The sequence below is a fragment of the Mugil cephalus genome, chromosome 13 (genome assembly GCF_022458985.1).
Source record: "Mugil cephalus isolate CIBA_MC_2020 chromosome 13, CIBA_Mcephalus_1.1, whole genome shotgun sequence".
In the NCBI taxonomy this organism is placed as follows: Eukaryota; Metazoa; Chordata; class Actinopteri; order Mugiliformes; family Mugilidae; genus Mugil; species Mugil cephalus.
Genome location: NC_061782.1, coordinates 10,757,767 through 10,775,360, shown reverse-complemented (window position 1 = coordinate 10,775,360; position 17,594 = coordinate 10,757,767). Strand labels below are relative to the sequence as shown.

The window sequence follows — 17,594 nt, the reverse complement described above, 5'->3', positions numbered from 1 at the left end:
TACTTTGGAAACAGTTTGGCACATTATACTGAAACACATCCAGTGTGTTTCTGTGGTGAATGTATAATGACCACCCTGCAGTTCCACTGAAAATCTTTGACATTAACTACAATATAAATTATTTTCTCATATAGAAACTGGATGTAACTAGACAGCTGCACTACCAGATATACTTTAAAATCATTATGGAGATTGGATAATGACAAGGTTGTGGCTGTCCCTGCTTCTTACAAGGCCGTTGCCAATTACAGTAGCACTCATGTTTGAGTTCTGTACAGAAATCAGTGCATCAATCTGCACACCAATTGTGGCCAATTTTAGTCCGTGGAGATGCTGTATATTGTGGAACATGTATTTCATATAAAAACTCCTTCTGTATGCAGTATGCTCCTAACTGTCCTGGCCTGAGGCATCACGTTTTCGGGTTGTCTGTCCGCCCAGATGTCCAATTGACAGCGGGACGATAGCCAAGGAACAGCTTGACAGAATTTCTTCAATTTTGGCATGAATTACCACTTGAACATGAGAATAAACTGATTAGACATTGGTGGTCAAACCTTATTGCAGTCTCATGTGCGTTCCATTCCTGTGATAGGATAGCATGATGAAGTGATGCCAATTTATATCTTAAGCCTTGACGATGAACTTACCTGCAACATTATAGTGTTCTATAAAACACATTTACAAGGTTGTCGATTTGGCGTAAACATCCATCCATGAAACAGTAACACTAAGTCTACATATGAAACCAGCAATAAATAAAAAGGAGTTAGCTAACAGGTCAGTTCATGCTTGGGCTGTAACGTATAGCCGCACAATATGATAATATGATAAAGCGATTCACATCATAATCAAATCATATGTTAATGGCATGGCTTTTTTTTGTAATGGCCTGCCATATCTCAAAGGTCACAGCACTAATGCACTTCATCTGTTTAAGTCCAATGGGAAACGCAGTCCGCTTTACAGTGTCTGAAGATATCAGCTGGTACTAATATGAGAACCTCTGCATAATATGTAGATTTCTTTCTTTTCATTTCATCCATTTTCTATATTCTATACAACATACTGAATGTTGCAGTGCATATTATGTCCAAGTTCATGCACCATTTTTTATTTTACTTTTCTTTAGATAGGCATATCCATCATCTGCCCACTTTCATTCTAATCACAGACTCCAACTGGGGCCTTAATCAGCATTTTATACAACACCGGCAATCAAGGCACCAGTTTAGATTTATCACTCTCCAGCTCACTTTCCGCATACATCCCAGGAGATACGACCTGATAGAATCCTTTTCTTCACACATTTGTGACTATTGCCTTTAAAATCCGACTGTCTCTTCCTTTAGTTGACACCGAAGCCAAGAGTCAAAATACATGTCTCACTTATTTACACTTCACCCAGCCAGAGAACACCATGCACTTATTTTGACGGCCTCAGATGAGGAGCAAAGAAAGCAGGGTGATGTGAGTGACATTTGGTGCCACATAGTTTCTTCTCACGTACAAGTGCAGTTTGACAAAGATGACCGGTGGTGGCATGCACACCTTCCTCGTGACCGATCCAGTGGTCTTTCACTTTGATGTATAATAATTATTAGAGCTTTGCCTTTTTTGCTTCTGCTGTACATGCACACACATTATATTATATTATTGTCTTAGTAACAGGAAAGGGAAAAGTGTAGTAACAGTTATGTTTGCTGCAAAATGCAACGCAATTAATATAGATTAAAAATGAATGATATTTAATCGTGATTAAATTAAAAATTAATCGAAATTATTTCACAGCAACCTTGTGATGAATCTGATTAAAAGTTTTAATCTTTAGATAGCACATTTATGACCGATGGTATATCCATATTGTGGATATATATACTCTATATGCTACTGTAACATTAACTGCCTTTCTCCTCCTATAAATTCAGGTTGTGTACAAAAATAACGACGTGCGACTTGAGCTGTCAAGACTGGCCAAGCAGGGCGATCCCAAGATGAAGATCCACGGCACTGTGGCCTTCAAGTGCGAGAATGTGGCCACTCTAGACCCAATCACATTTGAGACGCCTGCATCTTTTATCACCCTCAACAAGTGGAACGCCAAGAAGACGGGCTCCATCTCCTTTGACTTCCGCACCACAGAACCGAACGGCCTTCTCCTGTTCAGCCACGGCAAACCCAAGCAGCAACCAAAGGACTCCAAGAGCCCGCAAACTCTCAAGGTGGACTTCTTTGCCATTGAGATGCTTGATGGACATTTGTACCTTCTGCTGGACCTGGGCTCAGGAACCACAAAGACCAGAGCAGTAAATAAGAAGGTCAATGACGGCGAGTGGTACCATGTTGACTTCCAGCGCGATGGAAGATCAGGTAACTTTTTGGAATGTTAAGACAATACTAAAGTGTGAACTTCTTGAGAGGGTTCAAGAGCTCAATACAATGGAAGATACAAAAATACATGCAAATTGAGAAAACACGCAAGCAAATGAAGAACATAGCACAGCATATGTGCATGTGTTAGTATTTGTAGTTGCAGCGTGTTATCCTCCAAGGGCCACTGAATGAATAAATGTTTACATAACCATATATGATCATGAAGACAAAGAAATTCAGACCGAGTTGCAGAGACAGCACTCAGCAGAAACTCAGAGCAGGAGTTCCGCTGTGCACCATTTATAAATTATTTAACGGCAAGTTCCAGTGTGAGGTCACCGTTATATTTTCCATACAAGGGCAAGTGCTGCATCATTGGAATGTAACCATTTCTTGCACTGGGTGCATGCGTTAAACACATCTGTAACTATCTATTAGTAATATGTTGTTACTCCTGATAGATATTTGCCACAAAATAAGTTTCAACCCCTTCTCACGACGTGTCCTCTAAGCCCCGGGTTGCCCCACTCCGGTCCCTGTTGATTTGCTTATCTAAGCAGCAATTTGTTAGTGTGAGCTCAGAGCCAAGGCCTTGCAATGTCATGGTGCAAATTAGATATACCCCTTGACCATGTTTTCCACTCCATCTCAGGAGGTGGAAATTAGATTAACTGTTTCATTACCGCCCCAAAGCAATTCTAAATTGAGCTCGATATGGTGGTAAAATGGTGACAGAACCCACACATGTGCACGTTTGAATTGATGTTGAGTTTTAGCATGTACATTTCTGTAAAATTCAAGAAATATTCTGGCACCATACTTGAGGTGACATACCGTAATATATTTGATTGAAATCTTTGAAAAACAAAAAAAAAGAATTGTGTTTGACTTCCCAAATAACACAACACTACAACATTAAGGTAAGACTAAACTATAAGACGCACTATCCTGCTGAATTAGATTGTGTTCATTATCTGTCTCCTATCATCCACCCCCACACACTTGCGTACAGTACACACATGCACACACACACACACACACACCAAAACATGCACACAGAACCTCGAGCTCTCTCGTCAAGCTCTCTCTGCTCACTGTTCTCTGTCTACCCTGCCTAAGTTTCCATGGAAACAGGAGGTGGTCTCTCCCAGGACTGAGACAGTTACTGCACAGTGCTGTGCTGAGCTGTGCACTAATGACATTTCAGAATAACTTTTCTTGCTCTCCTCAAGTCTAAGGCATCAACACTTACGTACTGGAGTGTAAAGGGGACATGAAAAGGTCTCGGCAATATGACTACTTCCCCAAGTGAGAGGAGAGACAAACTGGCAAGAATGATTGGACTCTGTGCACCCGCCCGCAGTGATTCAAATTACCGGGCAATTTTCTAATTTACAAGTGCTATTTTATTTTTCTTGTCAACCCTTCAATTTAAGCCAATTAGGCAGTCCTTTGAAATCTAGAATCTTGCATCTCAGGATTTCTATGAACTGCACAAAACGCTGTTGCTTATGATGTGTAATGATGTGTGCACAGCACCTCAAACGGAAGCACTGAAATTTTTTGCAGTTCCTTTGTACTGAATAGGCCGCGTACAATTCCCATTCCCTGAGGAAACATGTAACTTTAATGGTGCATTAAATAGCTGATTTGTGCAAACAGGGTGATATAAAAACTTTCACAATGGCTTTTCTAAATGGAGATTTCTATATTTATCTTTTCCATGAATAATTTGACGTGTTGATATTTAAACAAAAGCTGAGCCGGCAGCCTAAATGAACATTTCCATTATAACATACAGTATTATGCAGCTTTAAAAGTCCATTTCATATTATGTAAGACTCGCTTTCCGTGTGCAGGCTGGTGAACAGCCCAGTACCTTTTTCTTCTACTTTTAAATATTTGATAGAATTAAGGTAATTTTAAAACATAAGAAGAAAATTCCCCGGTCCCCTGAGAGCATGAGTCGCGAAACATATGGTACTCTCAGCTTTTCATCTGTGTGTCAGATGTTTTATTAATACACACCACCAAGCGCATCAATCATGACAAAAGTGCAACACAACAGCCAGACATAATTATCTGCAGCCCGGTCCTCCATGCGCAACACTTCCTTCAGCCATGACAATGGCAGATAATGATCCCTGCCCTATTTGGTTTAGCTGGCTCTTCCTACAGGAAGCAGGCCTGCAAATGGACTCCTGCTCTCAGACAGCATCTCCTAACCTCAATGCATTAGAGACGCTAAGAGACACTCTGCTTTTAAGTGAGGGCTTCTGGCCTGCAAGCGCTCTGGGTCACTCATCAAAGATATTACACGGGCATTGCTGCGTTGCAGCCCCACTTCCTGCTAGAGCGCGCGCCGGCCACTTCTTCACTCACAAACATGCGCGCACGTGCAGTAAACAAGCAGGAGCATGCACGCACACACATATAGACACAACACATCCTCCACCCTCACAGCCCACTCTCCGGCTCCTCTCTCTACACAGAATCCAATCACATAGAGAGATTTGGCCGTATCGCCCTAACTGGATTGTAGTAATCCCCTGTCTAACATGTTTTGGGGATGTGTGAGTGGGGTTAGGGGACATCATGCCAAGTTGAGCCAGGCTGCTGATGCAGAAAGTGTGAGAGAGATCTGAGCTGTCATTTGGACACCTGCCTTCAGGTTTTATGATGGAGTGCTACTTAGAGGTGAGCCCATAAAGAACGAGTGAAAGAGACGGGAATGTGGCCCAAGTGTTATTTAAAGTGCTGATCTTCATAATCATCATTATCCTCATTCACTGCCTCGACTCTCCTCTACTGTACTTCGTTCTCAAGATTTTATTTGCTCCCGTGTTCCCGCGGCTGCTGTCTTATCTGTCATCGTATACCCCCACCCTCATCTTCTTTCCAGACATCTTTATCTGCATGTTCTCATCTTGTTCTGTATCTCCTCCTCTTTTATGCTTGGTAGCATTCACAAGACACATCCCCTTCCCCTTTTGGCTATGAATAATGTTCTAAACATAGGCAGTCCTGAAATGTGTGTGTGTGCGTGTTACATTCCCCATGCTGCAAGAATGGCGATGGCACATGTCCCCATGGGATTGTGTATTTCCTTCTGACTTAACATTGGTTGACTGTGTTTACACACTTCTTTATAGGACTTTGACAAGTGAGCAGAGCAATCTGAGCAGATGCCTGAGAGATGCTGACATCCTTCTCTTGTCTCCCGCTTGCATCACTTTAGACAGACATGCTTACTGTAGACTAACAGCGTTCTTGTTTGCTGTTTACATCTGTAATAACACTTAAGTGCAGATAACCGAAGATCTAAAGAGTCGATTAGGCTTGAAGAGTGATGTTATCGCTGCCTGTCAATAAGTCGGGATGTGGCAAAACGTAGACGATGGCTGCTTCTCACACAATTCACGCTGACTACACTGATGTTCATTCTTTAGTCAGGCACCTGCTCTACCCCGAGAAAAGTTTCCTCGCTAATGAGTTTGATGTAGTGAGCTCGTTAGCTATAACCTGAAGGGAGCTGTTCTGGCTGCGTGATGGGTGGCCCGTGCCAAGTGTGCAAAGCTTGGAAGTCTCAACAGCTGTGGCTATAGAGAGCAGGGGCAGTGGGTGGCGGCAGGAAAGTGCTGGAACAGATGCCTGGGGCCGGGACCCCGAGAAAAGAGCTGGAACATGTTAGTCGGACCAGGTTAATCATTGTGCACTAGGTCCTGAGCTGTCTCTCTCATGCACTTTTGCGAGAATGCTGGCTCACCTTGGCGATAGAGAACGCAGCACAAAGATTATTACCAGCACACAGAATTCATTATTTTTTGTCTCCAGTGGAAGCCTTTGCTTAGATTTGAAGGAACAAAAAAACAAGGAAAAATTATTTTAATTGGAAATATGAAATACAGATATTTATTATATGTTTAATTAATTGTAATATGTACATTCATGCATGCTAATGGTAGAAGTAATGGCATGTGAAATGCCCCATTTAATGTCTAATGTCTCTAAAATGTGCCAGGCAGCAGTGTTGAAAATTCATGTGTGACTTAGGGCTTGCTTCCCAACGTAAACTCTTTGACTGGAGGAGTAACTTAAAAGCTACTGTATGCTCCTGACATGCAAACAGCTAGGACTCTGCCGCTCAGCCCACGGCAATCAGCTAATAGCTCGTTCATATCTGCCATGACATGCATCTGCCACTCAAAATGTAAATTATGACTTTATGGCAATTTTATTTTTGAGTGTCCTCAGCCAGCGATTCCACTGCCACTCTCCCCAGGCAGTGGTCTGTGCGAATCCTCGGCAGCACAGTATATAGATTACTTGAAGAGGATGCGGGGCAGTGAAGGCAGCCGCCATTAATTAAAGTCCACAATGGCTCCTGCACTGAGAGTAACAGATCCATATACAAATTAATTACCCGCTCTGAGTCCAACAGCAAGGCCTTCCTTTTTCCACAGCTTTACAGTCCAGTCATGTCCACTGTTGTTTACCGTGCTCCAGATCGAGAATTAAACCTGAATGAGAGTGATAAATCATGGTGGGGAAACACACAAGCTCTCATTGCAGGTTTATGTGTTAGAGAGGCAAACAGAAGGAGAGACAGGGTGAAAAAAAAGCCTGCAGTCCGTTAATCAACTTCAAAAAGACGGCTGCGAATATTTTTTTTTGTTTTTTCATTTTTTGGGTGGCTAAAATGATAGAGGGGCCAACGATTTTTCTTTTCCCCTCTGTTTTATGACCACTGCTTTATAGATAAAGGAGATTTATTATGGGAAATTCAAGGAAAACGGAGAGAGATACTCTTTGGGATCCCAGATTAGGCTACTAATAGACTAGCTGCCCTGTGATTAATGTGTCTTATCAGCACTCATCAGTCATTCTAAATGAAGAAAATCCTGACCCTGTCCAGATGGATAACACTAATTAGTCTAATTTCTTCATCAAACCGTTTTTAAATGGGCCCTCTTTGGATGTTTGTGTTTTTGGATATAGCGCCTTTTGGCATCTACACCCGAGGTGTTTTAATCTGTCCATCTGCTGAACAACCTCAATGAAGGTCAGAAATAAAAAATAATGAAACTGATCCCGCTGTTTGTTTTTCTGTTCCAGGTACCATATCCATCAACACCCTTCGCACCGCTTATACCGCCCCTGGTGAAAGCGAGATCCTGGACCTGGATGACAATCTCTACCTCGGGGGTCTGCCAGAGAACAAAAAGGGGCTGATGTTCCCCACAGAGGTGTGGACAGCGCTGCTCAACTACGGCTACGTGGGCTGCATCAGAGATTTATTTATTGACGGACAGAGTAAGGATGTGCGACGCCTGGCCGAGATCCAGAAGGCCGCCGGGGTCAAACCCTCGTGCTCTAAAGAGCCTCCCAAACAATGCTTGAGCAACCCGTGCCAAAACAATGGGATCTGTAGAGAAGGCTGGAACCGCTACGTGTGCGACTGCTCTGGGACTGGATACCTGGGACGCTCCTGCGAAAGAGGTAGGACCTAATTTTTGTCTACCTAGCTCTTAGGATGCTCATAGTTTCTGTCTGGTAGGCATAATCTTTGTCGGTGCGAAAAGTTGATGCTGCCCACCGCTTCTTCACCGTGCACCATCCTCTCAGGTAGACATGGAAGTGTGAATATAATTAACATCAAAGGAAACCAGAGCAAAAGATTGGTTTTAATTACATCTACCACAGATATGGTATTATTTGTCTGAGAGGGATCTCCTTTCAAGTTCAGGTTGAACAGCATCATCAGAAACAGCCTGCAGGTGGTCTTTTTATCTGGGCTGACGGTTGAACATCAGTCGCTCTCAAACAGCAGACCGAAAGTAATATAAGGCGGGAAAGGAAGTGTGCGTGTGAAGACAGACAGCACCGGAGAGGCAGACAGAATGATTCAGAAGACGCAGGGCTGGTGTTGGACTACGTTGAGTGGCAGGTGACTGATGCACCACTGAGACACCGCTGGTCACGTCCACCATGCACACTAGCCTTTAAATTGGCTGTCTTCTGCTAACCATTTGCCTCATCAAACCGCTCGCTCATGACCAGACCTGGTGCAGAATACTTATCCGTTTGTCTTTCTCCAGAGAAGAGAAATAGGAGAAGTGAGTGTCACACTGTGAAACCTTAGAACTCCGCGTCTTAGCTGCAGCGGACTGACTCCTGACTCTGCAGTAATTTATTCCATGAGAAGCCCAGAGTTTAGAGATACGGATGTTAAAAATAAAAGAACACCACCTTCTTGGGTTCCTCAGTAGTGTTCATGCTGTAGTGTTAACAAGCATTTGTTTGTGTGGTGTAACACTCTACTGCAGATCTTTTTACCACTTTTGTTGCAACATCAACCTCATTAAAGGGAACCTCCATATGAATGCGCAGACTCTGTAGACGCGGGATAAGATTTTGGTGCTGGGAACCACTTTTTAACAGACATTGTAGTTTAAAGGTCCACATGGAGCAAAAGAGATGTTACACCCTTTCATGCTTTTTTTTTTTTTTTTTGCCATGTTCATCTGTCAACTACAACTCCCTTATTGTGTGTCAGGCTCCTAGTGAGAACAGGCATTTTCTGTGATCATTAAGAAAAAAAGGACATGGTCCTGCATTTATTTCCGCATGTTAAGCTTTAGCTTACGGGCCCTTTTAACCACGGGATTGGCCTGTGACTTTTTTTTTTTTTTTGATTGAAAGCTGGGTCGATTAAGGCGACCACCAGCTGTGTGTGGAATCCAAATCCTTCAATTGCTAATGTGTTGTGCTCTTGGAAAGTTATTCTGCAATTTAAATTTCAGGCTTATTTACATAAAAAGTGAATGGATGAATCGTTTGTTCACTAAAGAGAAATGCAATATTAATATCGCCAAGATGTGGTTAGCAGGATTTGAACTCCGATGAGTTGCTTGATTAGATTTTTGTTTTGTTTTCATGAACTAATATTAACCAGGCACATCAACTAAAGTGCATATCTACTTTATGTAAAGCTACTATACCCCAAATTTATAGCTACTTTTTGCAATGTGTTTTTGTTTTTTTTTTTGTCCCACGCTAACAAAAAAAAAACCTTCATGTGGGCCTGTACCTGCATGTGTGTGTAGTAGTGGTAAATTGTTTATCTCTCAGCAGTATGTACGGCGAGACATGATGAAATCCATGCAAAGCAGGAAATTGGTGAAAACTGGTAACATATGCATATTTAAGGGAAATGTCAAAGAGAGACAGAGCATGTGATATCATTATCACAGCGTGACAACACAGGAGCAGGAACAGGTCCTCTCATCTGCAAAAAATTAACACCAGTTCACTTCCCACGTACTTGTATGTGTCGGCTCTACATGTGCTATTCTTCCATGCATAACTCATTCACCTTATAAAATGGCATTGCCTAAATATCTTGTAATTTCACAATGGGTCTGGTTAAGATGAAGCTGCTAGGATCAGGCTGAATCAGTGACATGCAAAGAGTCTTGTGAGTGCAGTCAACTACGTACTGCTAAGGCGGGAAATTAATATTTCATTTGCGAGAAAAGAAAAAAAAAAGGATGCATGAAAAAGAATGTGAATTTGGTGGTTAGGCTTGTCTCTTCGCTGCTCTGATTTTCCACATGTGCACTTCTATTCTAGCTAATGAGTTGACAGGAATTAGGGCATAGTACATGAGGGAGGTGGAGTGGGCAAGGGATACAGATCGTTTCTCTGCAGGAAGATAATTACTTATCCAGAGAGTGCTCCTGAATTGAAAAAAAAAGAGGCAAAATCCACTTTGAATTCCATCAGAAAATAAAAGCAGAAAATAATCACTTCCGCATTTGGGAAACAGCTTCCCACTTGGAGCAGCATGTTGAGAAGATTTCCGCCATTATGACCTACTGTCCTCCCTCCAAACGCTCAAGCATCTTCTGGCTTCTCGGCGCTTCAGTCCAACTCCCTGGTTTTCTGGCTGCCTCAGCCCTCGTGTATGGGACTGGCATTAGTGAGAGTGGGAGTGGGAGCAGTGGTATGAAGGATGGGTCCTGGCAAGCTGCCAGCTGTTTTGATGGCTCCAGATTGCCTCTGCACTGGTAGGATGAAGCAGGCACCAGCAGGCCGAAGAGCTGTCAAAAGAATTACCCCGGCTCTCACTTATCCATGCATGGTGTACCACCCGGTGGCAAAATACAGCTACTGCATATGGCAGAGGAGGAGGACGCCAAAGAGTGGAAGAAACGGGAGGTGGAGCTTTGGAAGAGAGACGCGTGGAGCTGGTCGCCCTATTTTGAGGCATTTTAATTAAGCAGACAAAGCAATTTCCCCCCTTGCATCCCAAATGTCTCCCCCTTCATTGTTCCTCCAGTTGCTAATTAGCCCAAATATTAGTCCTGCAGTGTGAGGCTAAAGCAGCCTCCCAGATGGTGTAGTAGGAGTGTTGCAGCGCACGCACACGTTCCCTAATGAGATATGACATGCTTGATTCCAACACTGACACCGTCTGCATCATGTCACACGGACAGGGGCTGCAGACGAATGTTTGGTTACATACACCTGTGAGGAATTAAGATAGATCAATGTGCAGATCAATACGCAAGTACGCTTAATGTACACCGCGCGCAAATGCCAGACATACAACCTGCTGACGTGTGCACATCTAAACAGAGGCTTTTAGGGATAATATTACTTAAAATGTTTTTTATTGGAAAAAAAATGGAGACCCATCACTCTTAAGAAATACATCATTCAGTGAAGGGATGTCTAATAATAATATTGCAACCTATTACTGTCAGTATCTGGCGGGGGTAGAACATCTCACTTCATAACATAGAGCACAACATCATAAAACAGAAGATCATTATGTAAATTAGTGTAACTATTTAAATAAAAATGGTTTATTTGAGCACATTTATTGCTTTTCAGAGCATAAAGCCATTTGCCATTTGCCATCGGTCCGAAGCAAAAGCCAAGAGGTGCAGAACGATATTGCATAAGAGGCGCCCTTAAAGGGGAACATGGCTGAGTTTTAGCATTAAAACTCCTTTTAGCCGTGGCCTTTGACAGCACGCTGTGTGTTAGTCACCACTCATCACACTTGACTATAGTCACAAATTAGACAGAGCTGGTTGTCCCTTGCCCTTCAGCGAATCGCAGAGATGCATAGAAAACTGGTTGGAAAAGCGTGGAAAATGCGACTGCGAGAGCACTGTGAGGTGATTTTACGGCAATATGTGAGGTTGTGGCCCCTGGAAATAAACAATCAAACGTGTTTAAGTGTGCAAACGTAAAGGAAAATATGAAATTAGTCTCATGTTTCGTCAAGGTCGACATGTAAGCTGTGCGTTCGTCTGGTTTCTTTAGCGTTTAGCTGGTGGATCCCGCTGAAGGTCTGAAGATTAACATGTAAATCTTTAAACTGAATGGTAACTGTCATTTAGCGTCTTAAATGAGCTACGTGCATGCTATACCCTCCATGCCGTCGCGTGCATTCCTGACAGCTCGAGCTGAAGTTGCATATTCCACCACTCTGAACTGATCTAGTTTCTGCTCTCATTTCGTCGCTCTAATGAAGTTGCCATGCGGTCACAGAGCAGCAGATGTGAAGTTGGCCCGTGATGCCGCCACCTCTTTCTGAATAGCATAATAGTTTCTCTGCCTCTAGAAATCCACTCAGCTGGCAGGTTGTTTTCACACTTTTAATAGACAGTCAGTCTATTTCTTGGATTGTGTATACCACGATGTGGTGAAGAAGACGTGAGCCGCCTTGAATTATTTATGATGTCTCTAAGCCATTTCTCCCTGTTTATTATGGGTGTTGAACATACATTTTCCACAAGCCTTTGGCAGTCCTTTTCCGGCAAATGTTGAATTGGGTTTAGATTGGCGCCCCGATACCGTAGGACATTACAGTCCCCTGACATGCAGCTGACAGCTCTCTATTCCTGCAGAACCTGTTCTCCTTGGGGGTGAATAGAGGAAGAACTGTGTGGCTGTCTGCCATTACTCCCCTTGTTAGTAGGCTTGTATATTATTAGCCCGGGCTGAGTTGGACCGCTCTTAGTTTTCTTGTGAAAATCAGAAAACAACATTGCGTTGTGCTTAACAAGACCATAAATGAATGCTTGGTTTACTATGGTACGCTCCATCTCCCCGCTGACAGCCTCCTCTTGGTGCTTTAGCTTCAGTCTTCTCAATTTATCTTGGTATTAAACATGGGAATGCCATTAAAAGTGACTCGGCATCCAGGATTGGATTTTTGACAGGTGCTCACTTTGCATTAGGTAGTGTTTCCCTCACATGTCATCCTCCATATTTTTTTATCTACACTCTGGTGCAATCTTATTTATGGCATTTTAGACAATCTATTATCTGAGTCTCAACAGAGATGACATCTTGGATGAAATGCAATATTCACTCCAGTGGTGATTAATTGTATCCTTTTATTCACTATGAAAAAAGAAACACTATTGATGCGAGTAAAATATTCTTGAGATGCTGCACGGAGTGCATCATATTAGATTTTCTTATCAACTTAAAGTGGGCATTTGTTTTTGGAAAACTTTATTATGAACACTTTACGGCAATTAAGAAATCAGTGCTGACAATGCCATGCTATTTTAAAGAATAATTGAACACATTTTCGGCATTTTTAGCATCAAAGCATGAGCGTTTGATTTGATCTCCTCGCTGTTGTGTTTCTATTTTTAGCTTGAACATTTATGCAAGTGTAATGGATCTCGTCTCAGACGGAGAGTTTTTAAAAAGGTGTTAATGCTCATGCAGAAATTCAACCCACAGCGGCATTCAGATCTGTTACTCACGTCCTCTTTTGCCGCACATACATCTGAACAGAAGACAGTTTGTGTGCACAACGTAAAGCCTTGTAACTGCCAGTTAGTTCTTAGTTGCAACTAGTTTCTTCTTGCATTGGGTCCAGGTGCCACCACATATTACAGTGACAAACATCTATCAAGTATTAGGAGCTTGAACATTTGCTCAATTTTTCGCGGCATCTGCTAACAGTTTCCAAACGCACCCCTTTGCTTTAGCTGCCTGGCAGGAAGCAGGCAGTTTAGCAGTGAGAACTCGTTTGTCACACGCCCCTGTCATCCGCAGCGTACCCCAGGAGGGCGTGGAGAAATTGGATTTGGGTGAGGAATGTGACGGAGCCATCCCAGGGGATGGATGTGACATTGGCTCTGTGTGACGAGGAAGTGGTGATGAGGTGGTGTGTGTACATCGGTACCCTATCACCCCCACCGCTCTCCATCTCCCCCCGTCCCTCCAACTCGCCTCTATCTGTCTCAGCACTGCAGCTGCAGTAATGGCTTTGTTATTGGGTTATGGTTTAGTTACACTACCGGAAATGTTGTTACAACCTCCTGCCAGCGTTAAACAATCTCCCCAGCATTTCTCCAGACGGGTGCTTAATGCTTTGAGTAAATGCAGTCACCCAGAGCAGAAGCTCAATATTCAAGGTCCACAGACTATTACAATTCTGTCACCGAAAGTATTTTTTTCCCCTCAGTCAATACCAATTTGTCCTTTTGTAGTTTGCCACTATTATATTGCAGATACAAAAAAAAAAAAAAAAAAAAAAAACGTGAATGCAATGCAGCTTCTTGTTCTTTAGGGAAACATTAACTCTGTTAGTTTGAATTGAGTTGATTTTATTTTCTTACCGCGAGGATTTTTATTTATTTGTCATGATGTGTTCATTGCTTTTTTTTTCTTTCTTTTTTTTCTCAACTTCTGTCCTTACGTGTACCTGCCTGCATACTCTGGTGGAGTCAGGAGACAGGACTTTGGAGGGAGTTTGTGCATTCGCTGTGTGTTTTCCACAGTATGATGTAATGCTAGACTTGCGACTTGTCTGTGTCCTGGTACAGTTACTCAGAGATTTGAGATTTGAATTGACCATGCTTTTATATTGCCTTTGTAATGCTAGTAGCCTAATTATTGTAGTCATCAGTGCTCAGAATGGCTGTAGGTGTCTGCTGTCTGTGAGATGCAGTGGGCTCCCATAAAAAAGCAAAAAGCACCTGTCTGAGAAAACACAAGCACAGACGCTCCTGGAAGACTCTCGACTTCATGGTTTAGTCATTCCTCTGCGAGTGGACAGGATGTCACACCAGCCAATGCGTTTCTCTCATCAAGATTGAAAGTCACAACACTAAATTATATCCACAAATAGGACATCATTTTAGGCTGAGCTGACAGGCCTGGCCATTGGTTTACCATAAAACTGCTGCAATCCATTTCAGCCATCGCTCATCTTGTTTTCCTTCTTATTCTCTCCGCAGAGGCGACTGTCCTCAGCTACGACGGCAGCAAGTTTATGAAGGTCCAGCTACCGCTGGTGATGCACACAGAGGCCGAGGATGTGTCTCTGCGGTTCCGCTCCCAGCGAGCCTACGGCATCCTAATAGCCACCACATCCCGGGACTCCGCTGACTCCCTGCGACTAGAGCTGGAGAGCGGCCGCGTCCGTCTGACAGTCAACTTAGGTAACGCCTCGGATGTACACAGACTGCAGCAGCAGCAAAGTCAAATTAGGCTAGGTAACACCTTCGAGCGAATGTAGTCGTAGGCACTCTCTCCCACCCACGCAGACAAGTATTCTCTCTTTTTTATCACATACATATTGAATAGAAAGAGATGGTGTGAAGACTTTCAATGGCAAGAGTCTGCGGCTCTTTGCTCACTGCCAGTTGAGCACACAGCTACCGTCGCCCAGCAGGGAATGCTCGCTGCCCACTCCAGATCAGCCGTAGATGTGTATTGCTCTAAAGGGAATTTTCCTTACAGCGCACACGCTGCCGTATTTTTTATTTTTTTCCCCCTGCTGCTCTTTCACTTCAAAAACATCATTCACATGAGGGGGCTAATAATTTGAGTGTTTTTTATAACAGCGTAGCTCCTCTCAGACAGCAGTTACCTAACACGATGACGCCTTTAGTTGCGAGTTGGCGGCCAGTCGACAACCTGCACACATGTTTTTTAATGATTTTACCCACCTATGCACTTTAATCATTGTGGGAGGAATGCATGATTGCACATAAATCAGCAACAGTGTCTTAAATGAGAACAGAGAAAGACAAGCTCCCCCTGCCTGCAGCGAAAAGCTGAAAATTGAGGACGAAATGAAAGACGCAGACATTCCTGTGTGTGCGCGCGCGTGCGTGTCTGTGTGCATCTGCGCCTATTTGCTCGGGAAAGAATCCACTGATGCTTGTGAAAAGTTTGATATCTCTCAAACAGAGCAACGCCGCTCAAATGATAGCCTTCTATCTCTCCTTTCCACTGGCTAAACAGAAATGGGTTCCCTAAGCGGAGCCGTTTAGCGGTGCATGCAAAGTAGACAGTCTGCTGTCACACCACAAGGAAGGATGTGTGCAGCCACGGAAGACAACAGCGCCACACACTGACAGGGCTGACAAGTCAGATCATCGCGACTACAAAAAGATGCCCTCCGACGAAAACAACGGGCCACCACTCTTTGTTTACCACTGAATAATCTTTGACACATTTCTTTATATATATTTTTTTCTCTCCATCTGAAGCCATCACCAGTCTCGATCTCGTCTCACTCCCCCCTGTCTTGAAAAAAGCGGAGCATTCCCTGTGAGGGTAGGCTAGCGTTGGTCTCTGGCTGTTTGCGACCACTTTTCTGCTGTGGTTGACAACACATGACAAGCAGGGCCAAATGGGAAGGAGGGGAGGGAGTTCGATCTGGGTCACCTTTCTCAGAGCACGACGAGGCAAGCGCCTCCTCAGGAAACGGAGAGGCATAGAAAGGCACAGAGTTTAGAAATGCTAGTGGGTTATTTGATATTGTAAGGCCAAATAGAGGGACGCCAGTAGAATGGAGACAAAAATGAGCGGTTACCTTGAAAGAACTGCTGCATCTACTAGAAAAGAGAATCAAATACAATAGTCACAGATCTACATCGATCAGAAAAGGATTGGGAAAAAAAAAAATTTTATTACACCTTTAGGTGAAGATGACTTTGCTTATGTTGTCCTCAAATGTATGTAGGTGTTTTGAGAAAAATATGTATTTTGTGTTAAATCATAGATGCAATAGCTTGCAGCATTAAAGGTGCCTCAAGTGGAGCTACTATATTGTAAATTCTATAGAAATACATCATACTTTAAAAGCTGATTGTGCATTGTGTATAAAGTCTTAGCCCTCAGATAAATGATCATAAAAGTGAAGCACAAAATGTCAATTCCCATGTAAATTCTGTCAAATTGTATTTTAATGTAAAACTCAACCTGATTGAATGTAATTTGTTCATTTGCGCCACAGCAATGCACACTGCATATTTTAGTATGATGAGTATGTAACATGGTTTAATTGATGTTACAACAATAGGTGGGAAAACACAGTGATCTTGCAGATTTGTCAAGATATAGTTGGTTAGATAAAGAGGAACGAGGGGGTAGAGGGTTTAAATACCTTCCCGTTGGCCCTGTGTGACCCTGGCCAAAATCTAATGCTCTCATAACGAAGCCATCCTCCAAAAAACAGAAATCACTATTTACAGTATTAAAAGAACAAAAAAGGCCCCATGAAAAAAAAACAACAAAGTGATGCAGACGCTGCCACGTGAGTGAAGCTCAGCTCTTTGGATTCTATTTTCAACGTTGCTGTAACATGTATTTTCATAAACTGTGCTCCTCTGGCACAAGTGCACTGCAGTGCTTTCACCAGCTCGCTGCAGCTCAGGGCCACGAGTGAGAGCATCAGAGGACGGACAGTGTCCGTGTGTGTGTCCCCAGAGGGGTGGACTGTATGCTTTAATGATGTCTGCAGCTGTAACGTTGAAAGATGAATTTATCTCTCATCTATTCTTCCCCGTCTAGATTGTATCAGGATTAACTGTACCTCCAGTAAGTCACTGTTCACATCTTCTTCCTCTTCTTCTTCTTCTTCTCTACTTCTTCTTAGAATTGTTACTTTATTGATGTGTTTGGATTTCACTTTTATATTATGACCCTGACATTATAATACCTTGAGGTTATTGCAAAGGGAATTCAAATCAATGCTCTAATATATCTGACTTGCAACTTGCAATTAAATTTTTGTCATCATAGCAAACTGTAAGAGCTATGGGAACATAAGAAATTCTTGGCGGTGTCCAGGAAGATAATGAGCAGAAGGCATGAAACGGAGGGAGGCTCGACTTAATGACAAACCCAAATATGGCAGTCAGCTGTGATTCTTTTAATTAATGAACCTT

General features: G+C 42.9%; 1 protein-coding gene across 33 annotated transcripts in view; it reads left to right on the top strand.

Annotated features, from left to right (window-relative positions):
• Nucleotides 1-17,594, top strand: part of LOC125019307 (neurexin-1a) — a 238,328-nt gene that overhangs the window by 91,932 nt on the left and 128,802 nt on the right. For 24 of the 33 annotated variants that reach the window (XM_047604026.1, XM_047604004.1, XM_047604021.1 and 21 more), the window contains 4 exons: nt 1,929-2,370; nt 7,489-7,872; nt 14,652-14,855; nt 17,218-17,244. In XM_047604026.1, coding sequence (XP_047459982.1) covers nt 1,929-2,370; nt 7,489-7,872; nt 14,652-14,855; nt 17,218-17,244 — 1,057 coding nt within the window. The remainder of the gene's footprint in view (nt 1-1,928; nt 2,371-7,488; nt 7,873-14,651; nt 14,856-17,217; nt 17,245-17,594) is intronic. The other 9 variants (XM_047604028.1, XM_047604009.1, XM_047604034.1 and 6 more) reach the window with 1 other exon arrangement.